Source organism: Peromyscus maniculatus, chromosome 5 (assembly GCF_049852395.1).
Source record: "Peromyscus maniculatus bairdii isolate BWxNUB_F1_BW_parent chromosome 5, HU_Pman_BW_mat_3.1, whole genome shotgun sequence".
Lineage (NCBI taxonomy): Eukaryota > Metazoa > Chordata > Mammalia > Rodentia > Cricetidae > Peromyscus > Peromyscus maniculatus.
Window position 1 is genome coordinate 131,191,696 of NC_134856.1, and position 27,814 is coordinate 131,219,509.

The 27,814-nt window shown below is 46.5% G+C and overlaps 1 protein-coding gene, 1 long non-coding RNA gene and 2 pseudogenes across 4 annotated transcripts in view; 3 read left to right on the forward strand and 1 right to left on the reverse strand.

The window, feature by feature from the left end:
• LOC143273495 (sperm motility kinase X pseudogene) overlaps positions 1–1,262 on the forward strand; it is a 22,213-nt pseudogene extending 20,951 nt beyond the window's left edge. Inside the window, exon 4 of the transcript XR_013051646.1 lies at positions 254–1,262. The product of XR_013051646.1 is annotated as a sperm motility kinase X pseudogene (transcript). The remainder of the gene's footprint in view (positions 1–253) is intronic.
• Positions 409–7,621, reverse strand: LOC121829617 (spermatogenesis-associated protein 31E1-like). Of its 2 annotated transcripts, none has more exons than XM_042278463.2 (4): positions 7,220–7,621; positions 4,508–4,559; positions 3,984–4,044; positions 409–3,280 (listed from the first exon to the last, which is right to left on the reverse strand). In XM_042278463.2, the coding sequence occupies exons 1-4, from the start codon at positions 7,403–7,405 to the stop codon at positions 499–501; spliced, it is 3,081 nt and encodes a 1,026-aa protein (XP_042134397.1). In that variant the 5' UTR covers positions 7,406–7,621; the 3' UTR covers positions 409–498. The 2 variants fall into 2 exon arrangements, with proteins under 2 accessions (XP_042134397.1, XP_042134396.1); XM_042278462.2 differs by having other exon boundaries at positions 409–3,700.
• A 2,733-nt stretch (positions 7,622–10,354) lies between these two features.
• Positions 10,355–21,271, forward strand: LOC107399395 (elongation factor 1-gamma pseudogene; annotated as a pseudogene).
• Positions 21,271–27,814, forward strand: part of LOC107399397 (uncharacterized) — a 39,183-nt gene continuing 32,639 nt past the window's right edge. The window contains exons 1-2 of the long non-coding RNA XR_013051647.1: positions 21,271–23,486; positions 23,672–24,679. This is a non-coding gene — a long non-coding RNA (uncharacterized LOC107399397). The remainder of the gene's footprint in view (positions 23,487–23,671; positions 24,680–27,814) is intronic.

The following is a 27,814-nucleotide window of genomic DNA, read 5'->3' on the forward strand; positions in this document are numbered from 1 at the left end:
GAGAAGGTCCTTGGCTCTCTTTGTCTCTGCACACCAACCTGCACAGTGACACAAACATCAAGGTGGAGCAAAGTAAGGAAAAGACAATGAGCCACAGACCTGGCTGGGGTCTTCACAGGGTTGGTTCATCCTGAAAGATCCCTAGATTCTGTTGTCTCTGTAACGATGGAATGATAAGTGCACAGTGATGGAACTGGGTGAGGATGACACCTCAAAGTGACCTTGCCTTCCCCACATGCCCCATCCCTTTCAGAGACTGCACTGAGGCAGAAGGAATGCTGGCCTCCCCCTCCCCATCCCTGCAAGACAGAAACCACTGCACTGAAAAGCACCAGCATGAACTAGGAAGCGGCTCCTATCTGGGATGGAGCCATTAGCAACAGAGGATGCGCTCCTGTAGGAAGAAGATTTCCTTTGCAGGAAAAATCCAACGTTTATTACTAGGAAAGCATGGGGGCAAACAATGGCTGAGGGATGAGACAGCTTTTGGAAGACTTACTAGTGAGCAAAGGTCAAGGTGTCCTGAGACACCTGCACCTTGGCCTGTGCTGATAAAGTCCATTTGGGGTGACCAGCTCTCTGGGCAGCAGCATATGACTGCTCCTTGTCTCCAGTTCTTCTGTACATGACCCAATGATCATTCTCCTTGAGGCTGTTGAGATGGCCATAGCCTATTACTTTTTTCGTACTTTGATGTGGGTCACAGGCTCTACGAACAACGCCCGACTGTTGTTTGTTTCCAATTTCTCTGTATACGAATGGGTGGTTGTGCCCCTTGGGGTTGCTGTGTGGACCGTAGGCCATTCCACTCTTCACTCTACTTTGATCGGTGTCACAGGCTGTTTTGCTAGCTGTGCCTGGCGGCCGCTTGTCTCCAGTTCTCCTGTACAGGAGTGGATGGCTCTTCCCCTTGAGGGTGGGGAGTTGGTTGAAGTCCATTCCTGTCTTCACTCTGTTCTGATGTTGATCACAGGCTTTCTGGGCATCAACACTCAACTGCTGTTTGTCTCCAATTCCGCTGTATCTGAGTGGATGGTTGTGTCCTTTGGAACTGGTGTGGGGACCAAAGCTCATTTTCCCCACTGTTCTGCTTTTCTTTGTGTCATAGAGACCCTCAGAAAAGCAGGAAGAGGCACCCAGCTGGGATGTCAGTGATTCTAGTGTACACCATTGTACCTTTGATGGGTCCTCTATATCAAGGCCCAGCCTGTCGATCAAGACCTGTGTCACAGCATTCATGAGAGATTGCACTCTGGCTGTCATATTGTAGATGAGCTTCTCTTTTGTGATTACCTCCCTAGTCTGTATAGTAGATGGTGGAGTGCTCTCATTCCTCAGAGAATCCCCCTGCTTCTTGTCTTTGGTGCTGAGGTTGAGGTATTGTAGAATATTCCTTACCATTTTCTTGAGAAAGCTTCCTGTAGGAGCCTGCTTGTTTTCTGGCTTATCAGGGCAGGGCTGACTCTCAGTAATGACTGTATCCTGGGGTTGGGTAGAGCAATTGAGGCCCCAGGCTTGGGAGAGCCCCATTCTCCCAAGATTTTCTCCCTGGCTTTTGGCTCTGGATCTCATACAATCCTTCCTCTCTTCACTGGGAGGAAATATTTTGTGATTACTTGCTTGAATCTTATCCTTGGGGACACTGAGCTTCTGAGTCTTTTGGGTTTGATCTGTCCTCTTGAATACATCACCTAGGCCCTGAGAAGTCTTGGGATTTTTGGATCTGTTCTGGAATCTGGGAACTGAGTGCTGTGTAGGCAAACTGACTGTCGTGGGGCACACAGTACTTTGACTGTCTGGAAGGAGCCTAGCAGGCCATGATGGCAGCTGCTTATTTGATTTGAAGCCAACCTCTCTAAGCACCTGTGGTTTTAGAGCCGGGCCACTTGAGCGCTGTGGACATGTTTGGAAATGGCCTGGGTTTCTATTGGCCTCTACAGATTCAAAGTCTCTGAGATTGTTATTGATATTTTGGCCATTGGGAATCTGGCTGGCCCCAAGGATCACTTTCCATGGAGAAGGTGTCTCTCTTATCACCTCCACTATTCTGTTGGTCTGTTTGGCCACTGAAGATGGGGTCCTTACTTCAGGATCCACCATTGTACCACTCCAATAGGGATGTATTGAGGCCACATTCTCAAACCTCTTCCATGGTTCATATCTGACCATTCTTGGGCTGGTCCTTGGTTGCAGGCTGCCTTTTCCAATCCCTTGGACAATCCTGCTCTTCTGGGTTCTTGCCAGGAAACAGTAATCTTTGGCTCGAGTGCTTAGGTTGCTCTGCCATGTATCTGGATGGGCCCTGGCAGGCCCATGGCTGGCAGCTGCTGGAGTGGCTCTTTGCATCTTCTGAACCTCTGAAGGTGAGTGTGCAAACAGAGGACTCTGCAGCCTGGACGCTGACACAGTTTCTACCCTTGTCCCTCCTGGATCTTGGTGATGCAATTTTTCCAGGATTGTGGCAGTCTTGGGACAGTACTCTGACTTAGAAACAGAGGAGGGTGAGGTGGGATACACAGGCTGGGGACGGAATGAGGCTGGAACCCCTGGTTGGGTGAGATCACTTGACAAAAGAGTCTGTAGATAAGATTTCCATCTGCGTTTCACGGGAAGCTGTTTGATGCTTGAGTCCAGCTTCCTTTGGGTTTTGGGGTCAAGGAAGGAAAGGTCCTGGGTGGTGTTCACATAGGACTGCTGCTCTGTCCTCAGTTCAGGGTTTCTGGGCTCCAGACCCTGCCCAGGGGTGCTGCTTGAAGTGCAAGGCAAGGCTTTGGCCCTAAAACTGGGGCCCTCCTTGTTGGGGTCGTGTATTTTACGTTTTGCTGGGTCCTTCTTTAAGGGCATCCCTGAGGGCGTAGTCTCCATCATCTGACTCAACTTGCAGCTTTTGTAGTAGAGGATGGAGGGCTGGGCAGGCTGGGGGAGTTCAGGCTTGTCCTTAGACTGGCGACGACTGTTTGCTGGGAAGCGTCCCTGCAGCTGCGTCAGTTCCCGGGATGGGAGGAACCTGAAGGGGGGGCCTTGTGTTCTCACCTCTGTCATCCTGTATTCACTCTGTGACTCCTCATGGTGCTGGAGGAACTGACAATGCTCAGGAGGGATGGAGGCCGACCTGATAGCTTCAGCGGGTGGGATGTCCCTGGGCAAGTTGTGAGTGGGCCGGCTAATGGCTGCTTGATGATTTTGGACATTAGAGCCTATGGTGTCTTTCCACTCCAGATCCTGCTGCCAGGATGCCAATACCTTCATCCCAGTGTTAAAACATGTTGTTCCACAGGCCCTGCTCTTGGACGAAGAAGACATTAGGTTTGGTATAGAGCTTGGGAGGCTGTTGAATGTCTGGACCTCTGTCACACCCACCATGTTTTGTGTCACAAGTTGGTGGGACAATGGCTGGGACTGAGAAATCTGTGGAGGTCCTTGGCCCAGAGGTAGATCTGGGGAAGGGCCATGTGTATTACAGAATGGTGAGGTTTGGTTTGCTACAGAGGAAGGTCTCCTGGAGACCCAGGCAGTAGCTACCACTGACTCAGAGAGCACAGAGGACATGCCCCAGAAAGTTCGGCTAAATTTCCTCTGTATAAGATCCTCTAAGACCTTGAGGTAAGACAGCAGCTGAGAGATGGGAAGCTGATCCTGTTTCTTATTAGAGTTCCAAAAGGCGTGTGGTGTGGAGTCCAGGAAAGGAGGGTTGATGGGGCTGCAGAAGACAGAGGAAAACCATTAGTCCCAGGCAGAGGGTGAAGAGGCCCATCAGTCTGTCAGCATGTGGCACCTGTGTTCCACAGCCCCTTCACTGCCTCCGTACCCCTATTGTCAGTCTATCAGGGCTGTATTTCAGTCCTACCCTGCATACTATTGTCAGTCTGACAGGGCTGTATTTCAGTCCTACCCTGCATACTATCTTCTGTATGAAAAGCCCCAAACCCTGAGCTCACATCCTGAATTGGTATAAATAATTTCACAAGAGGTTGATTTCTTACATTTTCACAGGTTGTGATGGATTCTGGTTCTCTTCCACACTCTTTCTGTCATCGCTACAACCTGGAAATAGTTATGTAGGATAAGGAAGAGGACCGAGATCTCACAGGAGAGTGAGGCACCTCTCTTGAAGACCACCCATGCGAGGACTCTGATGCCAACTGCCAGGGTCCAAGCACACGGGACACTGAAAATGAGCAGGTGGCATGGAGGGACCAGATCTCTCCATTTACACTCTCCTCGCTCCTCCCTCAACCCCTGTCATCCCCATACAACACCGTGAGGGACACTGGACCAGTCATCTGAAAGAGGGGTGGGCCAGAGAGAACTGCGCTACCTGTTGTCAGGTGGACCTGGGAGTCCCCCATACACAGGCACAGCATCACTCCACGGCCTTGAACCGCACCCCCATGGGCAGCACCCACCCTAGGGGGTGTTCCACATCCTGTATCCTCAGAAACATGGCTCTCATCACTGAGGGGCAGGGCAGATGGAATGGCCTCTCTAGAGGAAAGCAGAAACCTACCTTTTACAGAAGCATTTTTCTTCCTGGTCTTGCTCTGCCTCCTCCTCCTCACCTGACAGTGAGAAAGGACAAAAATCAGCTGGGCCCATTCTTCCTCTAATTGACAAGCTGCCTGCCCCCTGTGCTCATGGATAACGTGAAATCCACATTTCCCAGGAAGCTTTCTCTCATCATCCCTTGACTGTAGCAGGAATCTTAAAAGTTCTTATTAATAAAATCAAACACGAGGCCAGTTATTGGGGTCAATGCTGGTAGATCAGAGAGACAGAACAAGCCACAGTTATCTCACCTTGCCAATTCCTCAGCTGGTCCTGTTTCCTCAGGACCTCATCCAGAATGGGTCTCAGCTGAACTGCTGCTCAAAAGCCTGAAAGCTTAACCAGCCAAATGCTTAACCAGCCACATGCTTAACCAGCTGAATGCTTAACCAGCCACATACTTCTAGTTTCTGGTCCTCACGCTTTATATACCTTTCTGCTTTCTACCATTACTCCCTAGGATTAAAGGCTCGCTTTCTGGGATTAAAGGCGTGAGTCACCATGCCTAGCTGTTTCCAATGTGGCCTTGAACTCACAGAGATCCCAGATGGATTTCTGCCTCTGGAATGCTAGGATTAAAGGTGTGTGCTATCACTGCCTAACTAGTGGCTTTTCTGTTCTCTGACCCCAGATAAGTTTATTAAGGTACACAATATTTTGGGGAACACAATACCACCACATTTCCTCTCTTTTTGTCTAAAATTAAAGAAAGCTTATAACTAATACAAGAAAAACTATCCAATAAATATATACAATATATACAGCCAAAAATTACATTAATGATGTTTAGTTCATTAACATTTGATAGATTCAGATAAAAACTCCATTATATATATTAACAATGTCCAGTCCAGTAATATCTGATAAAGTCAGACCAAAAAAATTTTCATTACTTATCTTATTTAAAACAAGTAGTTCCTTTTTAAAAGTAGATACCATAATCTCCTTTTTTATCTTATTATATCCATATTCTCTTTTTTTCTTTTCATAATAGATTCAGTAGTCTACCTTTTATCATTTTTATATCTTCTCCTTTTTCTTCAGTGTAGATTCAATGATCTACCTATTTGTCCTATTATTTCTTTATCTTTTTTTTTCAGAGTAGATTCAATGATCTATCTCATATCTTATTCTCTTTTTCTTTTTGCTTTCTAGGGGTAAAGATATCTTTAGGGAATCTTGAAAAGAAAATTTTTGGGTTAATTGTCAAGTCCTGTATCATTTGTCCAGTTTCTGCGTAAAAGGAAAGTTCAGGGCTTGTTTCAAGTCCTTGTTCAAGTAGTCTGTCAGGCTGAATCATTTCAGCTAGCCATCTCAAAATTGTCCTAAGCAGTTCGTAGTCCAAAACAGATCTTTCTGTAGTGTTAATCAGCTTAATGGCTTTATCATAGTCCTTTTGAAGATTTCAAAGTTGCTGTTAGGTGTGGTCATGGTTCCATGCAGACTTTTTTTTTTTTTGTGCCTCTGTGGTTTGGAGCAATCACAGTCTGATAAACGTCTGTCTCTCGGAACCATGAATATTCTTCCCTAGAACAGAAAATCTTCACAACAATTTCTCTCCACCATTTGTCTTGCCAAACTTTTCCAAACTGACCTTTGCCGATGCTTTCTTGTAACACGATGGTCCTGGCAATTCTTCTCTGAACCAGCAGCAGTAAACCCTTTGTCCCAGGTAGCAGCATCACTGCAGTCACCAACACAATGAGAAGGAGCTGTCAACATGGAGCAGTAGCCACTGCTTCCATGGTCCCACCACTGTTTGTGGCTCAGTCCAGGCCAAAGCTTCTCCCAAGCCTCCTAGGCCGGCCTCAAACTTGGGATCCTCCTGCCTCTGCCTCCTTCAGTAAATCCTACCAGCGTGCGCCACCACAACCGGCTGAGTGTAGCTCGGGCCTGAGCTGGGGCTCACAAGGCTACAGGCAAACAGCTTTTTCATGAATTTGTACCACGAATGTTGGGTGCCAGATGGAGCAGGAATCTTCAAAGTTCTCACCAATTCCTCAGCTGGTCCTGTTTCCTCAGACTGGAAGCCTCTGAGTCCTCATCCGGAATAAATCCCAGCTGAACTGCTGCTGCTCAAAAGCCTGAAAGCTTAACCAGCCAAAGGCTTAACCAGCCAAATGCTTAACCAGCCAAATGCTTAACCAGCCACATGCTTAACCAGCCACATGCTTCTAGTTTCTGGTCCTCACACCTTATATACCTTTCTGCTTTCTACCATTACTCCCTAGGATTAAAGGCTCGCTTTCTGGGATTAAAGTCGTGAGTCACCATGCCTGGCTGTGGCCCTTGGTCTCATCAACTACCCCCCCAATATCATGCCAACATACACAAAAGCTTGTATCTGAGCAGAGGACAGATGACCCCTTTCTCAGAGCCTGTCCTGTCCCAGACAGAGCTCCCCACCATCTCAGAAATGGAGCCCATGGAGCCACCGTCTGCTTCAGTGGCCTCTCTTAGTAGCCACAGCGCACAGATGGTCTGAGAGCTTCAGGCACACACCTCAAGGCCTCTCTCCCCTCTGCCCTACTTTCCAGTCCCTGCAGATGAGGTGCTGTTCTTTCTGGAGATTTCCTCTCACCCGTCTCTCTACTTGAGTAGGAAATGTGAACCTAACAGTAGTGAACAACAGACTGAACACACTCCATTGTGTTTCAGCCAAGGCTTTCCTCACCTTTGGGGTGTTCTTTCCACTCTCAGGTGGTGGTGACACTGGGTAAATCTTCAGGAAGGGGATCAGTAGGAAGAAGAGCCCCACTCCACACATAACACCAAAGATCACGTCCATCTCTATGAAAATGGAGCTGAGAATCATCCAGGAGTCACTAAGGCTTTTCAGCTGAAGGACAGAACTCTCCATCTTCTGAATCTCACTGAGGCTCTCAAGCAACTGAGTCCAGGGAGCACAGTATGAGGCTTGTCAGGAGGGCTCAGGCTCACATCACACAGCTGTGGCCTCCTCATCACAAAGGGCTGCTGGCAGGAGGGAGGGAGCCACAGCCCCTCCCCAGCATGCAGCCCAGCAGACCCTCCCAACTCCTGGGTTCCCTGCTCCCTCCTTCCAAGTCCTCCTGCTGAAGAAGTCAGATAGACCTTCCTTCCCCCGAGCCCCAGAATCTCTCTGTCTCCTGGACGATGTCTGCTTGAGTCCATAAGTTCATGGTTTTTGACACATTGGGCTTCTCTGTGGAACTTGGCTGTGTCTCAGGGATTGTCGCTCTCCAGGTGTCTTCTGTCTGTAGAGCCATGTTTGCTAATAAAGTGATCATGCCTTTCTTCAACTCAGACATGGACATTTCACTTGTTTCATAGTTATTTAGCAGTGTCAATTTTCAATGAAATCCAAAATAATATAATTCTACTGCCTTCATCTACAGAATGCTAAGGAAAAATGAAATTCAAAACTTTGTCATAAGAATGCATGTGGTTAATTATGAATTAAACCTTCAATGATAATTTGAGTTGCCACAGACTGGCCCATCGGGGGTACCATGACCGCAGGGGGACCAGAGCTTGGGTAGTCAGGAAGGCAAGGATTCGGCGAATGACAGACAGACAACACACTCAGAAGTGGTTTGAATCTGCTGCAATTTTACTTCTGCAAATCAGTAGTTCATATACAGAAAAGAAAACTATCAAGTCATACAAGGAACAACAAGAGCTTGGCAATAATTCAATTACATCATCTTTAAAAACAGTAAACATATAATTATTAATTGGCGCTAGACATATCCCTTCACTCACAAGAACTTTATGACCCAAAGAGCAGTCTGTGTTTTTTAAACTTAGTACAGTTCCTAGACTTGTGTAGGCTTCTTGCAGCTGTGTCCTTCATCTTTATCTCAGCTGCTCGCTAGTTTATTATTCATTTTTACTTTTCTGGTTCTCATGACCCATTTAGCCAATTTGGATGCTGCAGGTCCTCCCTAAGTCTTTCTTCAGTTCTTTATCATATATCTCTTCTAATATAAAACCTTTTTACCTGCTGGAATATGGACTCTTGTACTTTTACACCTGTAAGGGGAAGGGGTTCTGCTGTAGTCCTTAAGTTTTCCATGCTGAACTTCCTCAACAGAGGGGCCCACCATCTGCCTCCTATGAGATAATGTTTTCTGCCATAAATCACTTTAGTTGGGATTCCTAAAGGATTCCTAGTGGGTGAGTGTTCATTCCCTAGAAGTGCCTGAACTATTATACTTTCTATTATCTAGAGGCTTGAGGTCTTTAAGGAATTCTGCTATATCTAAATAAGGTCCATGTCCAGCTTCCCCTTTCCTCCATAGTTCACAACCCAAGCATTCATTAATTTTGGCTGTGTTTTACAGATTAATTAGAACATTATCAGAAAAGCAGTTATACAGAACCCATAGCCCAGGGAACTCATGATCTGTGAAGCATGTCTCCTTCGAGAAGGAAGCATAACACGGGCACTCTGCCAGGAACCTCCATGGAGCTTAGTCCCGTGGGACACGTATTTCCCGTCCGCTATTATTGACATAATTGTTCATGTCACATGGACGACACTGGAGCTGGTGTGGCATTGAGTGCTTAGTAGTATTTTGCTGCTTTTTTTTTTTTTTTAAACAGGGTTTAAATGTGTCCCTGGCTGTCCTGGAAACTCACTCTGTAGACTAGACTGGCCTTGAACTCAGAGACCCATGTGCCTTTGCCTTCCAAATGCTAGGATTAAAGGTTGTGCCACCACTGCCTGGCTTGCTTCTTTTCTTTACGTGTTACATTTTTAAATAAGCAAACTAATAAAACTCACTTAGGTGTATGTTTTTTGTACCTAATTGTCTTGCTGTGGTAAGTAGTGCCACAGTCAGCATGGATGTGTGGGTATCTCCCTGGATGTAGACAGCATCCTTTGAGTCCATGCTCAGGAATGGTAGACCTGGGCCTATGGAAGTTCTGTTTTTTAGGAACCTCTGTACCGATTTCCACCATACTGCTCCAGTTTAGACTCCCAATAGCACTTGCTGAGGGTCCCTTCCCCACATCCTTGCCAGAATGTCTCATTGGTTGTCTGATTGCAGTCATTGTGGCTTACGTTAGATGGAATCCAAAGTGGTCTTAACTTGAATTTACCTGAAGGATAAAGATGTTGAAGATTTTGTAAAATACTTATTGGCGGGGCTGGAGAGGTATAGCTCAGCGGTTGAGAGCACTGACTGCTCTTCCAGAAAACCTGGGTTTCAATTCCTGGCACCCACATGGCAGCTCATAACTGTAACTCCAGGTCCAACACCCTCACACAGAGATACCTGCAGGCAAAACACCAATAAAATATAAAAAAAAAAAAGTATTGGCCCCCGTGTATTGCTCTTTAAAAACTGTTCACTTCATTAGCCCTTTTATCGATTGATTGGTTTTTGATGTGTAGTAGTTGCAATTCTTTGTACATTCTACACGTTAAGGTCCTGCACTGGTGATGAGCTCTCATTCTCTAGGCTCCTCATGCTGGCATCTTTTGTTGCAGAGAAGCTTTTTAATTCCATGTGATCTCATTTGTCAGTTTATGGGGCTCTCTCCTGTGCTATTGGAGTTCTTGGAATGATATTGAAAAAAAGAAATAAAGAGGAAAGGAAAGGACATGACTGCACCTAGATATGGTGGAGGAGAAGGTTTATTGTAGAGATATATAGGAGAGCATAGTCAGAGGCAGGGACATCTGGGGAGAGTCCAGAGTGGACATGACCAGGTTGAGGTGGGCCATGTGGGGAGATGGGGAGGGGAAGGAAGAAGGGAGGAAGGAGAACCTGGTGAGGCAGCCAGGAGGCCAAAGGTACAAAAGTGGGGAGTGACGAAAATGTCTGAATTACGTAGAGAAGAGCCTCTGGGGGATGGAGAGTTCAAGGTAGAGAGCCAGTGCGGAGTGATCCATACCCTGGAACAGGTGGGAACTGAGGGGTGCTGGGAGAACCTGGGAGCCAGGTCTGCTTTGATGTGTTAAATAGGCAGCTCAGCGTTTGTCCCTGGTTTGAAACCTCACACCTATGTACAAAGTGTTTTCTCTTTCTCTTCCTCTAGCCACTCCAGCATTTCAAGGTTTAAATCCATGCCCCTCATCTGTTTCGAACTGGTTTTGTGCAGGGTGAGAGATATGGATCTATTTCGTTCTCCCATAGGTGGGTGTCCTGTATTACCAGCACCACCTAGTGTTAGGCTTTTCTGCAGACTATGATTGTGATTCTTGTGTCAAAAGTTAGGTTTCCAAACTGCGTGTGTTTTTTCCTGGGCTGTGTACTCTGTTCTGTGGTTTTACACTAGATTCTCAGTCAGTTCTTGCTGTCTTCATCACTATGGATCTGAGGTATAATTTTAGGCCAAGGATTGTTTAACTCCAGCCATGCTTTGCTTGCTTTGGCTGTCCAAGTCCCTATACAAATTTTAGAATATTCTCTAGTTTCATGAGGTGTATTATTGGAAGTATATTGACGCTGTTATTACTTGTAGTGTAGCATTTTCACAATATTAAACCCAGTAGCATAAATGGTCTTTCACGTGTCTAGTGTGTTTCCTTAATTTCTTTTAAGGTTTTATGTTTTCTTTGTAGAGGTCTTTCACTTCCTTGGTTAGGGTTTTTACTGGGAACTTAAATTTTCTTCAAGCTGTAGTGAACGGGCTAGCCTTCCCATTTTCATGCTCAGCGTGTTTGCTATTGTATGAGAAGCTCCTGACATGTCTAAGATGACTTGTTACTCTCCATCTTCACTGGCAGTGTTTGTCAGATCTGCACATTTTCAGGTGTAGTGTGTAGGTGCTTCTAAGTATAGACCCATGCAGTCTGCATACAGGGATACTTTGGATTCTTTCTTCCCTATTGGTAACCATTTAATTTCTTTTTCTTATTGCTCTAGCTAAGAGTTCAAGCTAGATAAGAGTGGATAAGAGACTAGAGAGCAGACACTCTTGTCCCATTGCAGGTTTTAGAGGATATACTTTCAGTTTTACCATGTTTAATATAATGTTGGCCTTAGGGCTGTCATATAAACTTTCATTACATTGAAGTATGTTCCTGCAAGTCATAATTTATTAGGACTTCTATCATTTAAAGCATGTTGAACTTCATCAAATGCCCTTTGTGTGCCTATTCAGATGGTCATGGGATTTCTATCCACAGCATAGTCATAGCAGGTATTACAGTTTTTGGTTTGCTGTCAATGAACCTGGGACGAATGCAAGGCAGCGGTGAGGCAAGTGGATGTGTTTAAGTTGTTTGTATCTTCCTAATCTCCAAACAATATTTTATGTGTGTGTGTGTGTGTGTGTGTGTGTGTGTGTGTGTGTGTGTGTGTGTGTGTGCACATGTATGAAGGAGCCCACAGAGGCTAGAAGGGGTAATTGGAGCCCTTGGAGCTGGAGTTACAGGAGTTTGTAAAGCTGCTTTGTGGGTGCTAGAATCTGGGTGTCTCTCTCTCTCCCTCTCTCTCTCTCTGTTTTTGAGACAGGGTTTCACTGTGGGTCTCTGCATGCTCTCCCAAGGGCTGCCAGAGGAAGCCTCTCTGATGACAGCTGGACTAGGCACCGATCTATGAGTCCTAGAGGAACATCATTAGGAATCATTTCTTCCTTCCTTTCTTTCTTCTTTCATCCTTTTTTTTCTTTTTTTGGTCAGTTATGTTTGGTCCTGCCCTAGGTCTCTGGGCTATCCAACCTCTAGTTCCTGGCCATTCAGGTAGGGTTAGACATGGGCTCCCTCTTGTGCAGTGTACCTCAAATGGGACTGGTCATTGGTTGGCCGCTTTCACAAGATCTGTGCCATTTTGCCCTGTAGCTAGAGTTTTCCTGCTTTGCCCACAGTCAGGACAAATCTTTGTCACCCGCCAGTCCCACAGCCGCTCAGACCCAACCAAGTAAACACAGAGACTTATATTGCTTACAAACTGTATGGCCGTGGCAGGCTTCTTGCTAACTGTTCTTTTATCTTAAATTAACCATTTCCATAAATCTATACCTTGCCACGTGGCTGGTGGCTTACCGGCATCTTCACATGCTGCTGGTCATGGTGGCGGCTGCAGTGTCTCTCCGCCTCAGCCTTCCGCTTCCCAGAATTCTCCTCTCTCCTTGTCTCACCTACTTCCTGCCTGGCCACTGGCCAATCAGTGTTTTATTTATTGACCAATCAGAGCACTTTGACATACAGACCGTCCCACAGCATTGCCCAGCACATCTTGCAGGCAGGATGAAGTCACCTATTCTTTTATTTTTATTTTTTATTTTTACTATGCATGTTTTTATTATTGGCAACAACATATAATATGTTTTTATTGTGAATATTTTAATGGAAAAGGATATTAACATTTGTGTGATAGGATATTTTTGTTTTTTTTTTTTTCTTTTTTTTTCTTTTTTTTCAAGACAGGGTTTCTCTGTGTAGTTTTGGTGTCTGTCCTGGATCTCGCTCTGTAGACCAGGCTGGCCTCGAACTCAGAGAGATCTGCCTGGCTCTGCCTCCAGAGTGCTGGGATTAAAGCCATGTGCCACCACCGCCTGCTTGTGATAGGATTTTTAAAATTATTTATTTTACATACCAACCACAGTTTCCCCTCCCTCTTCTCCTCCCAGCCCCATACCCCCTCACTCCCCTATCCTCCTACCCCCACTTCCTATCTATCCTCCCCCGCTTCCACTCCTCTTCTATCTCCATTCAGAAAGGGGCAGGCTCCATGGGCTTGAGCAGAGCGTGGCACATCAAGATGAGGCAGGACCGAGCTCCTCCCCTTGCATCAAGACTGGGCACGGTCATCCAGCATGGGGAACAGGTTCCCAGAAGCCAGCTAAGTGCCAGGGACAGGTCCTGATCTCATGCTAGGAGCCTTACAAAGGGACCAAGTTACACAACTGTCACACACAGGCAGAGGGCCTATGTCAGTCTTATGGGGGCTCCCTTAACTGTTGGTCCAAAGTTCATGAGCTCCCATAAGTCCAGGTCAGCCACCCCTGTGGGTTCCTGTCATGCCCCCCCCCCAACCTCATAAAATACCTCATCCCTTTCTTCAGCAAGATTCCTGGAGCTCAGCCCAGTACTTGGCTCTGGATTTCTGCATCTGCTTCCATCAGTTATTGGATAGAATATCTCTGATAATTAGGGTAGTCACCAATCTGATTACAATAGATAGCTAGTTCAGGCACTCTCCACTATTGCTAGGAGTCTTAGCTGGGGTCATCCTTGTGGATTCCTGGGGGTTTCCCTGGTGCCAGGTTTCTCCCTAACCCCCAAGTGCCCCCACATCAAGACGTCTCTTTCGTTACTCCCCCGCTCTGTCCAGCCTCCAATCTGCCTCCAGCACCCAACCTGCTCCTTCAAGTTCCTATCCCTCAATCCTCCCTCCTGTGGGAGACTGTGGGAGTCCAGCTCTTACCTTTCCCACCTTTTCTAGGGTTCTTAGGAGGAGGACAGAGGGATAAGAATATATTAGATAGAAAGAAAGACCTAGCCTATGAGAAGAAAAACAGAAACACAGGATAGCTTCAGGAGGGCCTGGATCAATACCCAACTTCCCTGAAGGTTTGTTCAAAAGTCTTTTTTATAACATGCCAAGAGGAGAGGCAAAAGACCTCCCCCTTGCAAGATCAAAGCACACTGTACAGCCAAGTGTAGACCCTTCCAAACACCTAGTAAACATGCCTGTGGCCAGATCATTTCCTTATGCAGCCCTGCTGGGTAAAGCAATCTCAGATTCTCTGACCCTGAGTAATTTGGGCCTCCAAACCCTCCCCTACCTCAAATTCTCCTTCCCAGGGAAATCCATGCATCCCTCTCCTGGCCCTCCTTGTTATCTAGCCTCTCTGGGGCTGTGGACTATAGGTTGGCTATCCTATACTTTATCCTGATATCTACTTATGAGTGAGTACATACCATGTTTGTCTTTCTGGATCTGGGTTACCTTGCTCAGAAAGACTTTTTTTTCTAGTTCCACCCATTTGCCTACAAATTTCATGAGGTCTTTGTTTTTTTACAGCTGAGTAATACTCCATTGTGTATATGTACCACATTTTCCTTATCCATTCTTTGGTTGAGGGGCATCTAGGTTGTTTCCAGGTTCTGGCTATTACAAATAATGCTGCTATGAACATAGTTGAACAAATGCCTGTGTTATCAAATGCCCCACAGGTATCTGCCCCCAGGGCTTTTTCTCCCAGAGTGGGGGTGGGGGAAGGTGCTCACAAGCAGCAGGATTCTAATCTGAGGGATACCAAATGAATCTATTCACACCATGCTCTTTCAATCCATTTATTTTACTATTCTATGTAAGCTAATTCTAAACCTACAGCTTCTTTTCTCACACATTTCTCTGCTGTTCTCTTAGTTCTGTCCTGAGTCTCTGAAGTGTCCAGGTCTTATACACATACAGTCAGCAATTCTCTGGCCAAAGCAAGGTCACAAGGCTGGAATTCTTTCAGGGTCATAAATGCAGATAAGAGTTTACACTAGGCAATGACCGTCAGGCTTTCTTTATGACTCATGGAGGGGGTGACTTGTAGAAGCCTCAGTGAACTCTTAAAGGGAATGGGGTCAGATGAGAGGGAGAGAGACCTTAAATCAATTAGGGAAATCTAAGAAGGGAAAAGGGAATTCGTGTGTAATACTGCATTCCTAAGTGTGGTTAAATAATAACCTGATTAGTAAACCAAGGTGAAAGTTAAAAGGAGTTAAGACTTTGTTAGTGTGAGGTTAGCTTGGGGCAGCACTTTCCTATCTGCAGGTGGGGTGAGCCCTGGGCACACTTGTTTCCTATCTATCTAATCTATCTAAAGGCTGTGAATCAACAAACTCAGACATGTTGTAATTCTATGTCCTTGGGTGTCTGAGAATGTCTCAAATGAGATACGTTTGCTTGGACACTTCACACTGACCAAATGCCTGCCAACAAAGATCATGGCAGGAAAGCAGATCTCTAAGTTTACACTGGAGAAAGGAACAAAGACCTGGTTGTGGGAAACAGGTTTTGACTGTGTGACTGTTTTCACACATAGCTGGGGGATGTTATCCAAATATCCCAAATGTATAGGGGAAATTGTGCCCAATAAATGATCAGCTCCACTGTTAGAAGTTCTTGGGAAAGGAACCAGATGGGAAGGCTACAATAACACACAAGAAAGTCACTGCAGGAAACAGCTAATACATTCAACAGCCGATACTACCAAAACTTCTTGAGTTTTGGCTTCAGCCTCCTCCAGAGCCCCGGGCTCTAATGGGCCAGCCTTGTCAGTGCCAGCTGAGTTCCTGCTTCACAGTTCTGTGGCTTGCAGCACCTTGTGGTATGATTGAGCATCCTCTGAGCATATGCCCAAGATTGGTATAGTTGGGTCTTAAGGTATATTGATTCCCAATTTTCTGAGAAACTGCCATTATTGATTTCCAAAGGGTTGTACAAGTTTGCACTCCCACCAGCAGTGGAAGAGTGTTCCCCTTACTCCACATCCTCTCCAACATAAGCTGTCTTCAGTGTTTTTGATCTTAGTCATTCTGGAAGTCACCTATTCTTAATGTATTGGTTTTTGTCTCATCTTTGGTGCCCATAAGGTTTGTCTTATGAAATTCATAAAAATGATTATTATATATTTACTATTTTATATAGTTTTATAATAAATTCATCTACTAATATATGATATACATTATAACTTTATATGGATAATATACCTATAAAATTTTATATTATATTTTGAAGTATATATTGCATATGAATATATTGTTACATTAAATATATTAATTTTTAATACAGTACATTGATATTAAACCAACTAGCTGTTGGAAGAAAGAAAATAGAACAATAGCTGTTGTAAGCTCAGTTAAAGAGAACAACAACAAGAACAAGAAAGGGTTTGCAGGAAGGAGGCCTCCCCTTCATTGGGGTTGAGCACTCTGTTCAGGTCAGGTGGTACCTCAGGGAAGAGGTCCTCCATGCCCCTTCACAGACAGTGAACCTTCAGAAGGTCATTTATAAGTAACTTTCTGATGTTTGTTTCCCCAGTAAAAACAAAGGGCAGGCAGAGTTCATAAAACAAACAGATAAATAAAGCTCTGTCCTTCATTGCTCAAGCCAGGGCCGCCCACGAGCAGACCGTTCTTGGGTAGTAGAATGTCTGAAGCCAGGTGCTCATGACAGTCGCAGGACAAACGCTGGTAGACAGGCCATGGGGAAGGGCTCCTACTGGGCCCCAGAGAGTCTCAACTTCTCAGATGTTCCCTTTGGTGTGGAAGTTTGCCATTTCTTGGCTCCCATGATGAGTGCCCAGTAGAGGGCTCTGTATCCTCAGTCTGCAGTTTACCTCCTAGGGACAGTTATTCGGGGATGGGCAAGATGGGCAAGTTGCCTCTGGGAAGGAAGGATGGAACCTCATTTCAAAAGCATGACTTTTAGTCCTGCTTGAGCTCTACATTCTGCTGAAAGACAAGAAAGAAAAAGACACTGAGTCTAATTCTCCCTCTCCTCTTGTTTGTGATTCTAAAACAACACAGCCTTTCACTTCAGCTGAGGAAGTTTATTTCCTCTCCTTCACTTCTGTTGTAAAATGGTTTCTGTTTTTCTTCTTCAAAAAGACTGTGTGATCCCTGTTGTAGTAGGGAGTCTCTGTCCAAGTTGGGAAAGGCCTGGTGGGTAGCTTGGCCTTTGGTGCAGCAGGGTGGGTCTCTGTTCTTCTGACTGGTTGTGGCCTGCATCTGAGCAGTGGAAGTTTATAGGGGATAGAGCAGGGCCCAGCAGTGGGGTGGGCAATGAGGTGGGAGGGCGAGGGCAATGGGTCTTTGGGAAGAGAAGCTGGGCATGGAGCAGTTCAGCTTGTGCTGTATAATTCTTTCCCTTTGTTATTGGTTGATATTTGCTAATATTTGTTGAGTGTTTTGCATGTAGTTTCCGCGCCCGATCTCGTCTGATCTCGGAAGTTTCATAAGAAATATTTAAAGCCTGCATTTTTTCATTCTTGTGACAGTTTCATCTGATTTTGGCATTCGTTTTAGTTTCCAGAATGCATCATGGAGTAGTTCCTCTGCCCCAGGAACAAGAATCTGGCATGTGGATGGTAAGGGAACTAGACATTTGGAGTCCAGTGTGGACATAGCCAGAACAAAGCTCTTGACCTGGCAGAGCCCTGTACTAGAGGAAAAGAGGCAAGGCTGTTAGATAAAATATAGAACCCCTACTACATGGAAATTTTAGTTAAATAATGCATTTGTTTCTATAGTGTTGGGGTTGCTGGAGCCGTAACTCAGGATTTGGACAGGTGTGCTACATATGACTCCACCTCCAGCCCTCAAACCATCCTTTAATATAGAGTGTGTATCATGCAATATTTGGGATATACTATGTAGATGTAACCAACCATCTTATTAAATAAGAAACACAGAACCAATGTAAAAGAGAGAGCCGAGAGGTCAGAGCTCAGAGCTAAAATCTCACTCTTCCTCCTGCGATGTCCCAGCTTCCCGAAAGAGAGCTACTTCCTGTGTGTAAGTCGTTTCATAGTCATTCTGCCTTCTCATTGGTTGTAAACCCAAACACGTGACTGCCTTGTCACTGTCTGAATGTACAGCCCCCCAGGTCTTAAAGGCATATGTCTCCAATGCTGGCTGTATTCCTGAACACACAGAGATCTATGGGATTAAAGGCGTGCACCACCACCACCACCACCACCACCACCACCACACTCTGTTTATGGCTCTAATAGCTCTGACCCCCGGGCAACTTTATTTATTAATATACAATCAAAATCACATTTCAGTACAATTAGAATACCACCACAATACTATGAAATTATTTTTATCTCAACTTCAAATTTACTGTGTGTTCTGAATTTTTGTGTGCTTCCCTCCCACCCTCCCACCCTCCCACACTGATCCTGGGTCCTTCTCTAAGTTCCAGGCTCAGTGGATCTGGCATGAAGCTGAATCCTCAGGCATGTGTGGGACTCCCACAGCTGAGGGTATCTTTGAGCACTCTTAGGGGCCAGCTTGTTGGAGAAGACAAGATTCTTGGGCCTGGTCTAGCTTTCACAGTGGCCTGAGTGTAGAAAAAGGAATCATGAAGCTGGGGAGGCCAGCCTTACTCAGTCCCATGGGAAAGTTGTCACTGGCCCATAGGAGCAAAGGCAGACCGAGAGAAGGCAGAGAGGTGGCTTTGCAGTGCCCTTGGGGCCAGTCAGGCAGGTAGCATGACTCCACTCTGACTCTATCTTCAGCTCATTGTGGAGAACAGCTGGTGTTGAAGGTGGTGAACAGCGCAGCTCGAAATCAGTGTGTATAGGACTTGGTGGTGGGACAACACTTTTTGTGGTATGGAAGTGGGTACCAAGCTGGAACTTATACATAACCCTGTATGTGAAGCTGCAGTGGGTTGTGTATCCAACAGAGTATGGTACCTAGCACTGGGTGTGGCTTTGTCAGCAAAGCCTGATTTTTAGCAGTTTAGTAGAGCAGAGGTACTGTGATGATGTACAATAGGGATGATGCCTAGCAGTATAAGTGGGGCAGGAGTGTAATGGCAGTATATGTGGGTATGGAGTGTCTGGCAGTGTCAGAACATAGTAGTGTGTGTGGAGTATTGCTGGGGGTGGACTGTCAAGCAGCTCATGGTAACTAGTAACTAGTAGTGTATGCCAGTTGGCTATAGGGGTGGGTGTCCACTAAGGTCTTATACCTAGCATTGTATGTGGATCACTGTCATGAAAGGGATTCTCAGAAAGGCCTGATTCCAAAAAGTTAAATGTAGAGCTGGCTGGAGATGACCCTCAGTACCTGAAAGAGAGCAGTGCATTTTGGAATCAATGTGCTTATGGGCATCCAGCAGGGAGGAATACCAACCAGTGAGTGTATTTTGGGCTGCAGCAATGGGGGAAGGGAAGTCCAGCAGGGCCTGGTACCCAGCAGTGTATTTGGGGATTTAATGGCAGGAGGGTGGTGTATCTAGCAATTCCTGATATATAGCAGTGTATGAGGTGGTCCAGAGAGATGTCATCCTGAATGAACTGCTGGGTACCAGGCCCTTTGGAAACCACATGGCTGCTACCCCACATACACTGCTATATCTCTATCAGGCCCTGCTGGACTCAGGATAGCTCATAGCCTGAGGCTGGGCAGGCACAGGGTTGTGTGTGTGTTTCCCTGGGATATTTTCCTAGTAGCACATTCTAACTTTGGGGACCATGGGAGCCCAGTGCCAGTGCCCACCTCTACCCTAGGCCTGTGGATTGCCAGGACCATCATGAATTTGCCAAGGTTTCTGTGTGACCCACACAGCAGCAGGCAGTCTTCCTTTGTGGTGAAGAATCAGGATGCTTTAAACTTTGTCCATTCACAAACCAAGAAATTTTTCACATGACCCAAACTATATCTGTATTTGCAATATAAGTATGCCAATCAAATATTTACTGCAAATAAACCATAAATTTGTTTTAAAACAATATTGTATACGTACCACTTTACCATTATTAAAAAAGAAAGCCATTTCACTCAAATGAGATGCATATGCTTACTCTTGTTTACACAAATGACCAAACCTTGGCTGAGTGGTTGACATGGAGGCTTGACACAGGTTTATAGGTGGTGGAGACAGGAGGGTGTGCAGCAGGGTCTGGTGCTGTGTCATCGTTCTCTGCATCCTGCTGTGGCTCTATGAGTCTTTTTATTTTTTTATTTTTTGAGTCTTTGAGTCTTCTTTTCTCTAGACCTTCCTCAGTACCAACTGCTGGTTCCTCACCTGCATTAACCAGCCCCGATTCAGAGATGTCTTGGGGCCAGTGAAGCTCTGAGGAGATGGCCCAGCTTGAAGCTAAGAAGCTTGTAGAGAGCCAACCTGAAACTGATACCCCATGGAAAGAGGGAGGTTCAAAGGAAGCGACGCAGAAGCCCCAGGCTGAGTGGAAAGGGGAAAAGGGCCACTTTCCAGCTCCCGAGGATACGGACAAATGTGAGCAGGCAGTGGCTGCTGAGCCCGAGGACTCCTTCCTCTCCTGCCCAAGTGTAACTTCGTGTTGTTGAGTTTAAGTGCAAGCACTCCCATGAGGTCACTCTCTCTGTGGCACTGCCATCTTTTGGTAGCCCTTTGATAAGGATGGCTAGTCCTTGTGGTACTCAGTACTGTCTCCTGAAGAGCTTTCCAGGACTTTACAAGTTGCCACCTCATGGCTGGAGTGTTCCAGCAGTTGGAGAAGCTGGGGAAGAATGCCTCTGCCGGTATTTTCCTCTCTGCCACCACCATCAGCAGCTCCATTTCTGGGGTGTGAGTCTCCCAAGGGTGAGAGGCCGCCTTTCTGCTGAGTTCAGATTGGCATGTGGACTATGGACTATGGCAAAGAGTGGAGCCTGGCTTCGAGGAACCCCAAGACTTGTGTGAGAGTCCTTTTCCCGGGATGGGGCTTCCCAAAATGTGGGCAAAGCTTTCAATCAAGGCAAGATCTTCAAGTGAACGTCTCTGGCAGGTGCAGGGCTGCCTATACTCACCCTTCAGAGAGATGGGGGCCATTAAACAGAAACTGATTATTGACAAAATATACACACATACATGTTTGCGTGTGTTAGTGTATACTAATTTAAAGTTATCCCACTTGGCATGATAGTGATCCTCCCAAGAGCCATAGATTAAAAAAAGTCCTGGTGCCAGGGACATCGCCCTTTGTGGTGTTGGTTGGAGGAGTCCAAGAGACCCCCAAACAAGATGGACTGTTGCTGTCGCCCCGTAAGGTGAGACCAGTACTCATGGACACACACGTATGTAACAGTAAAGAGATCATGGGTTTGGGAGGGGATATGGGGGGCTGAGGTGTAAAAGGGGAGGAGCATGAGTGATGTAGATCCAGCTCTTGTATATGAAGTTCTCAAAAATATATAAAATCATTAAATTAGAAGAAACCAAAATCGAAGGTTGGGAATGATATTGTGGAAACATAGAAAGTGCACAGGAAATATGAAGACTAGTTCAACAAGTAATGGAAATATTTTCCAAAAGTACAGGAGAAATTATGAATAATTTGGGAAAGTTGCTACAGCTGAGAAAGGAAAGAAATTGTGGGATTAAAACGACCCATCACAAAAGCAGCGTACAGAATGGGAAAAGGCAATGAGGAAAAGAATTTTTAATTTTAAGATATTTGGCACCAACTCCAAAGATGTTAAGCCATGACTATTCTATGATGCAACTTTGGAGTTTACTAATGTGAGATGTTACGACACATGGAAGCACAGACATTAAGGAAGAGAGGGGCTCTTAGGGAAAGGACAGGAAACACTAGACAGAGACGCAGGCTGAAGAGTATCAGTCAGTCTTGTTGAGCCTTGGGCCCAGCATGTGATCCCTAGTGAGCAGGAAACATCTATTGACTGAATAACTGATGGTCTTTTTTACGCAGGGAGGACTGGAAGCTGAGAGCAAACCCCAAATCTGACTTTCAAAATAAGTTTGTTTTCTAAAAACGAAGTGCAGCGATGAGTTCCCTTGTGGACAGAAGGCCGTGGGTAGGGAGGCGCACCCTAGCTGGCACATCTCGGAAAACGAAGCACAGAGCACGCCCCTTTCTCCTTCCCTAACCCTGCAGCACAAGATTGCCCAACTGGGGTGTACTTAAGAGTCTCCTCGCTACCAAGGTCACATGACTTCAACATGACCAGTCTGGAGGGGCCTGGTTGGCTAGCCAGTCTGATTGGCTGAGTTCTGGACATGTGACCAATTAGGTTCTAGATCAGTCCTTAACAGTTGGTGCGAGGTGGTTGAGACAGTTGGTGACCGGTTTGTGATAGTTAAGGACTCCAGTGGCAGAAACAGTGTGCTTAGGCCGTGTGTGACACCATGATTTCCAGAGAGGTGCGCCTCATCTGCTCGTCTGACTCCCAGGTACATCCTGGTCTGCTGTTGTCTCCGGTTAGTAGTCTTGCTTTCTTGAGCCCTTGACCTTGCGGTTTATTTGTTCAAACCATTTTGGTTGGGTTTTATGCATTGACCCTTTTCCCACTGCCTGGCTGATGGAGAGCTCAGGGTTGCTTAAGTCCGGATTCTGAACCACTCAGCACTGTGCAGCGGTCTCTGGACTATGTGGTTGACTGTGACACCCAGCCCTCTGCCCAGCACACTGTGGACCATCCCAGGGAAACAGACCCCTGCCTCTTTCATGTTCCTAGTGGTCCCCCTTTTATATTCAGGCTCCCCCAAACCTCCACATTCTGACTACGAGAGGAAACAAGTCATATTTGTCTTTAGAGATTTGGCTTGTCGCATATAAAACTATCATCTTTAGTTCCACCTATTTTCTGGAAAATGACAAAATGTCTTTTTTTTTTTTAATCCGTCTGCCTCTGCCTCCCAAGTGCTGGGATTAAAGGCGTGCACCACCACTGCCTGGCTCAAAATGTCATTCTCAAGGCTAGGTGCCTTTTTGTCTTGTATCCTCTTTGTATACTTTGTTTGTGAATTTGTGTATTTCAAACTGACCTTACATTGAGTGAACTCATCTTGATCATGAACATGGCCTTTTAAATGTGTTGTTGAACTAGTGTGAAGTATCAACTACTCTCATTCACATCTATTACATAAAAATACTGGTGTATAATATTTAGTTTAATGTGTGTGTGTGTGTGTGTGTGTGTGTGTGTGTGTGTGTGTGTGTACATGTGAAGGTCAGAGGACATGTTGTGGGGTCAGTTCTCTCCTTCCACCATGTGGGGTCTAGGAATGAAACTCAGGTCCTCAGGTCTGGCAGTGAGCAGCTATACCCACTGAGGCGGCCTGCTTCCCTGTGTCTAGTTTTGGTTCCAGGCTAACACTGGCTTTGTAGACATGATGGGAAGTGTTCCTTCCTTTCTATTTTATGGAATTGTTTGAGGAACATTAGTGTTAATTCCTCTTTAAAGGTCTGGTAGAATTCATCCACGAATATGTCTGGCCTTGGGCTTTTTTGTTGCTATTTTTCATTAATCTTTCAAGTTCATTGCTTGTTATTGATCTATTCAGGCATTTTTTTTTTTTTTTTTTTTTTTTTTTTGGTTTTTCGAGACAGGGTTTCTCTGTGTAGCTTTGCGCCTTTCCTGGAACTCACTTGGTAGCTCAGGCTGGCCTCGAACTCACAGAGATCCGCCTGGCTCTGCCTCCCGAGTGCTAGGATTAAAGGCGTGCGCCACCACCGCCCGGCTATTCAGGCATTTTATATGCACTTAGAAATTGTCTGTTTCTCCCTGTTTTACCATTTATTGCAGTATAGGTTTTCTAAATTGGTCCTAATGATTCTTAGAACCTTGACATACCATAATAACGCTACACCATCACCTTCGAATGTCTCTGGTTTTGCTCTGTATCTTCTCATTTGATTAGTTTTGGTAACATTTTGTCAGTTTCATTCATCCTTTCGGGTAGCCAAGCCTTCCTTCTTTTGCATTTCTCTTTATGGCCTGTTTCATGAGGGTCAGCTCTCATCTTCAGCACGTTTTATCAGCTACTGCTTTGGAGTTTAGTTTGTTCTTATTTTTCTGTGGCCCTGATGTGCACTGTGAGGTCATCTCACATCGCTCACTTTTTCATGTAGGGACTGAAAGCTATAAACCCTCCTTCTAGCCCTGCTTCTCACTGTTTTTAATCTGGTTTTGTCGGTTGGTGTTAGGATAGAAATTCTCAAGCAACTTTCGGGGAAAAAGGAGAGGGGAGTGAAGATGTAACTGGAGCTGGAGGCCAGCTCCTCTGAAGAGGTGACGCTATGGACCATCACAGCATCCTCAGGACCCTCAGCAATGACAGCTTTACAGAGGTGTGCCACCTCCACACAGAGGTCCAGGCTGCTGTCAGGATCCTGGGAAGGGGTGAGAAAAATGACTCCGATAGCAGGACTGAAATGAACACCATTAAGGTGCTGGACCACCCAAAGATCACCAGAACCAAAGAGCACATCTGTATAGCGATGGACCATGCTGCTGGGGGAGATCTGGGGAGCCGTATGAGAAGGTGGGCTGTCTGCAGGAGGAGCAGGCTCACCACATCTTCACACAGATGGTGTGTGCAGTGAAGTACTGCCTGGAGAACAGCGTTGCACCCAGGGATATCAACACACTCAGAGTTGCAACAAGGAGACAACATCCTGATGGACGGCAAAGGAAGCGTCGAACTGTGTGACTTTGGCCTAGCCATCAAAGTCACCCCTGGGCAGGAGTTCCAAGGTGATGGTATAGAGTGTGGTGTGGTGAGGCCTGATATCCAATGCATTATGTGTGACAGAGAGGAGCCGTCTAGCTGGATCTGATCATAGCACTGTATTGGCAGGCACAGTGGGATGGGGTGAGCAGCAGGGCCTGATACCTAGAAATTTGTATGTGCTGTGCATGCAACCCCCCTCCCATTAACAGTATACATACAATGTTAGTTAGCTTAAGGATATATAGGACACTCCTTAAGAACATGGAGGACACTTACTATATAGATTTCTAGATATAAGGCCTGGGTAGACAGCATCTCTTTTGCTGTCCCATACACATGTCCCATATGCAAGTACCAGACCCTGCTAGACAACTTCTAACCCCTCTAACCTGAGATACAGTGATAGACCCTGCTGGACATTCCTCTCCATGACCCACATAACCTGCTAGCTTACTGCTGGACACCTCCTGCTCTGACGTAGGCCACCAGGTATATGCACTGCTGGACACCACTGCCATACCACCTCACTTGCACTGTTAGGTGCCAGACCCTGCTGAACAACCTCTCACTGCCTCAAATCCATTCCTAAGTATTGGGCCAGTCATGACTTCCCACTAAACCCCACAATAACGGCTATGTATTGGGCCATGCTGGACAAGCCCCCAATATACACATCACATGTATTTCTGGGTATTGGGTCCTAAATGGCCCCTAACAAAACCCTATGTTAACTGCCCAGTATCCGGCCATGTTGGATACTCCCCTGCGCTGTACCCGCAGCACATTGCTCCTTACTGAGCCCTGCCTGACAGCCTCACACCAAGGACACCTACATGTACTGCTAGCTGTCAGGACCCTCTTGGATAGCAGCCCTCCTCACCGATCGACTGTGATGTTAGTTTCCAGGCCTTGCTGGACACTCTTTTACCTGTCACCCACTGTACATTACGATGTGTTAGGCCCTGCTGGACACCCCATGACACCAACCTGTATACACTTGTGGGACATCACACTTGCCGGACATCCCCTTTCTCAGTCCCACTTAGCGTACAAAACTAGATGAAGTTCCTATAGCACACACCCGCACCTTGCAGCTGCCTCACATACACTGCTGTGGATGAGGCCCTGGTGACACACCCAGCTGCCCCTCCAACACTGTTATGTAAGGCGCTCATGGAAATACTTGATGGACACCCCTTCATCTCTATCATCTAACATATTTTTATTGGGTATTGGCTCCTGTTGGAACATCTACATCCTCTACTGCTCTCCAATAGTAGTGTTGTCAGGCCTGCTGGACACCACTGCCTCTGTGACCACACGCCCACTTCTAGGTATCAGGCTCCATTTTACTTCCCACCCATTATAAATGTTAGGCATCAGAATACTTTGGAAGCTTCTCCTGCCGCACCTCACAAAGCTGCTGGGTATTGGCCCTGCAGTTCACCCTTTCTCTGCTGACGCCCCGCTTAACTGCGAAGCTTCAGCTGCTGCTTTCCTCCCCCAGCCTCAAAGAGTGCTGTGTATCAGGCCGTGGTGGACATTAGAGCCACTGCCACCGCTGCAGCGGCATATAGAGTGCTGGGTATCAGACGCCATCCCATGACATGCTGGGTTCAGACCAGGACAGACAGACACCTCCCTCCTGTGTGCACGGCTGGCCAACATACACAGCTACGTTTTCAGGCCCTGTTAGACATCCGTTGCCACACAAAGGCTGTGTATCAGATACTGTTGCCATGCCTGTGCAGGCTGCAGCCATGCATACAGTGCTAGGCTCAGACTTTGCCTGACATCTCACGATTCTGCTGCCCACATACGCTAGTAGGCAGCGGCAGGGGTGTTCGGGACAACTGGAAGTTACAAGTGCTTTGGGGCAGCAATTCAGGTGTAGGAAGAGGGGCTTGTTGAGCAGGGCCTGACACAATATATGAATCTGGACTGGAGGGTTCCAAAGGATTTGATACATGGTAGCACATACAGGGCTAAGGGGCTGTGGGGCAGGTGTCCAGCAAGGCCTGAAGCCACACAGTATGTTTCAGGCTTTAGTGGCTGGGGAAGGGGTATCCAGGAGGGCCCAATACCTAGTAGTGCATGGGTGGCTTTGGTAGCAGGATGGTTTGGTATTTAGTAAGGCCTGTGGTGCGGTAAGCACCAGATACCAAGTTGTTTCTTTGTAGCGACAGCAGGGAGATGTCCAGCAGTGTCTTAAGAACAGTGTATGTTGTTGGGTGGCAGCAGTTGGGAGCTGTCTAGGTCCAGCAGCACCTGACACACAGTAGTGTATGTGGGATGCCAGGGAGTGTCCAGGAGGGCTTGATACATAACAGTGTATGTAGGGTGCCAGGGGGTATCCAGCAGGGGCTCATGTGTTAACAGTGCTTGGAACAGTGGTGGTGGTAGTTGGTATTATGAGGCAGGACCTGACTGTGTGTGGTGTTTGAAGTGGCAGGGCAGAGGGTGTGCTTCAGGGCCTTATATCTGGCAGTGAATGTGAGCCTAGGGGGGTGGCAGTGTATTTTGAAATACAGTATATTTTAGATTGTGGCAGAGAATGTGTGGTGATTGGTTAGGTGTTCAGCAAGGTCTGAGACCAATCCGGGCATCTGGGGCTTGAAAAGCAGGGGAAGGGGAATGTAGCAAGGCCTGATAAATAGTGGCATTTATATATTTTTTGAGAGTATGGGCCAGCAGGGCCTGATCTTAGAAGTTTATATGAGCTGGACACCTACCCCAGCAAAGCTGATCCATGTACCCCTCCTCTGCAATCCCACATATACTAGGTGCTGTGCCCTGCTGCCTACCACCCTGCTTCCCAACTAACACTGCTCACTATCAGCCCATCTGGACAACCTCCCACCCCGTCACACCTGTCACTGTGCACAAACTGCTAGGCCCTGCTGAACACAGCTGCACATACAATTTGGTTCAGCCCCAGGCCCCGCTGTGTCCTATGTACACTGCCAGGTGTCAGGTCCTGCTGGGTGGCCCAGCCCCTACAGCCCAAACCCCCTCCCCCTGCTAGGTGCAAGACCGTTGAATCGCTCCCTGCACATTACAGATGCTAGGTGCCAGGTGCCAGGCCCTGTGGGACATGCCCCTGCCCTACCCTCTGCACTACTATGTATCACAGTCGGGTGTACATTCCTCCTCTAGCA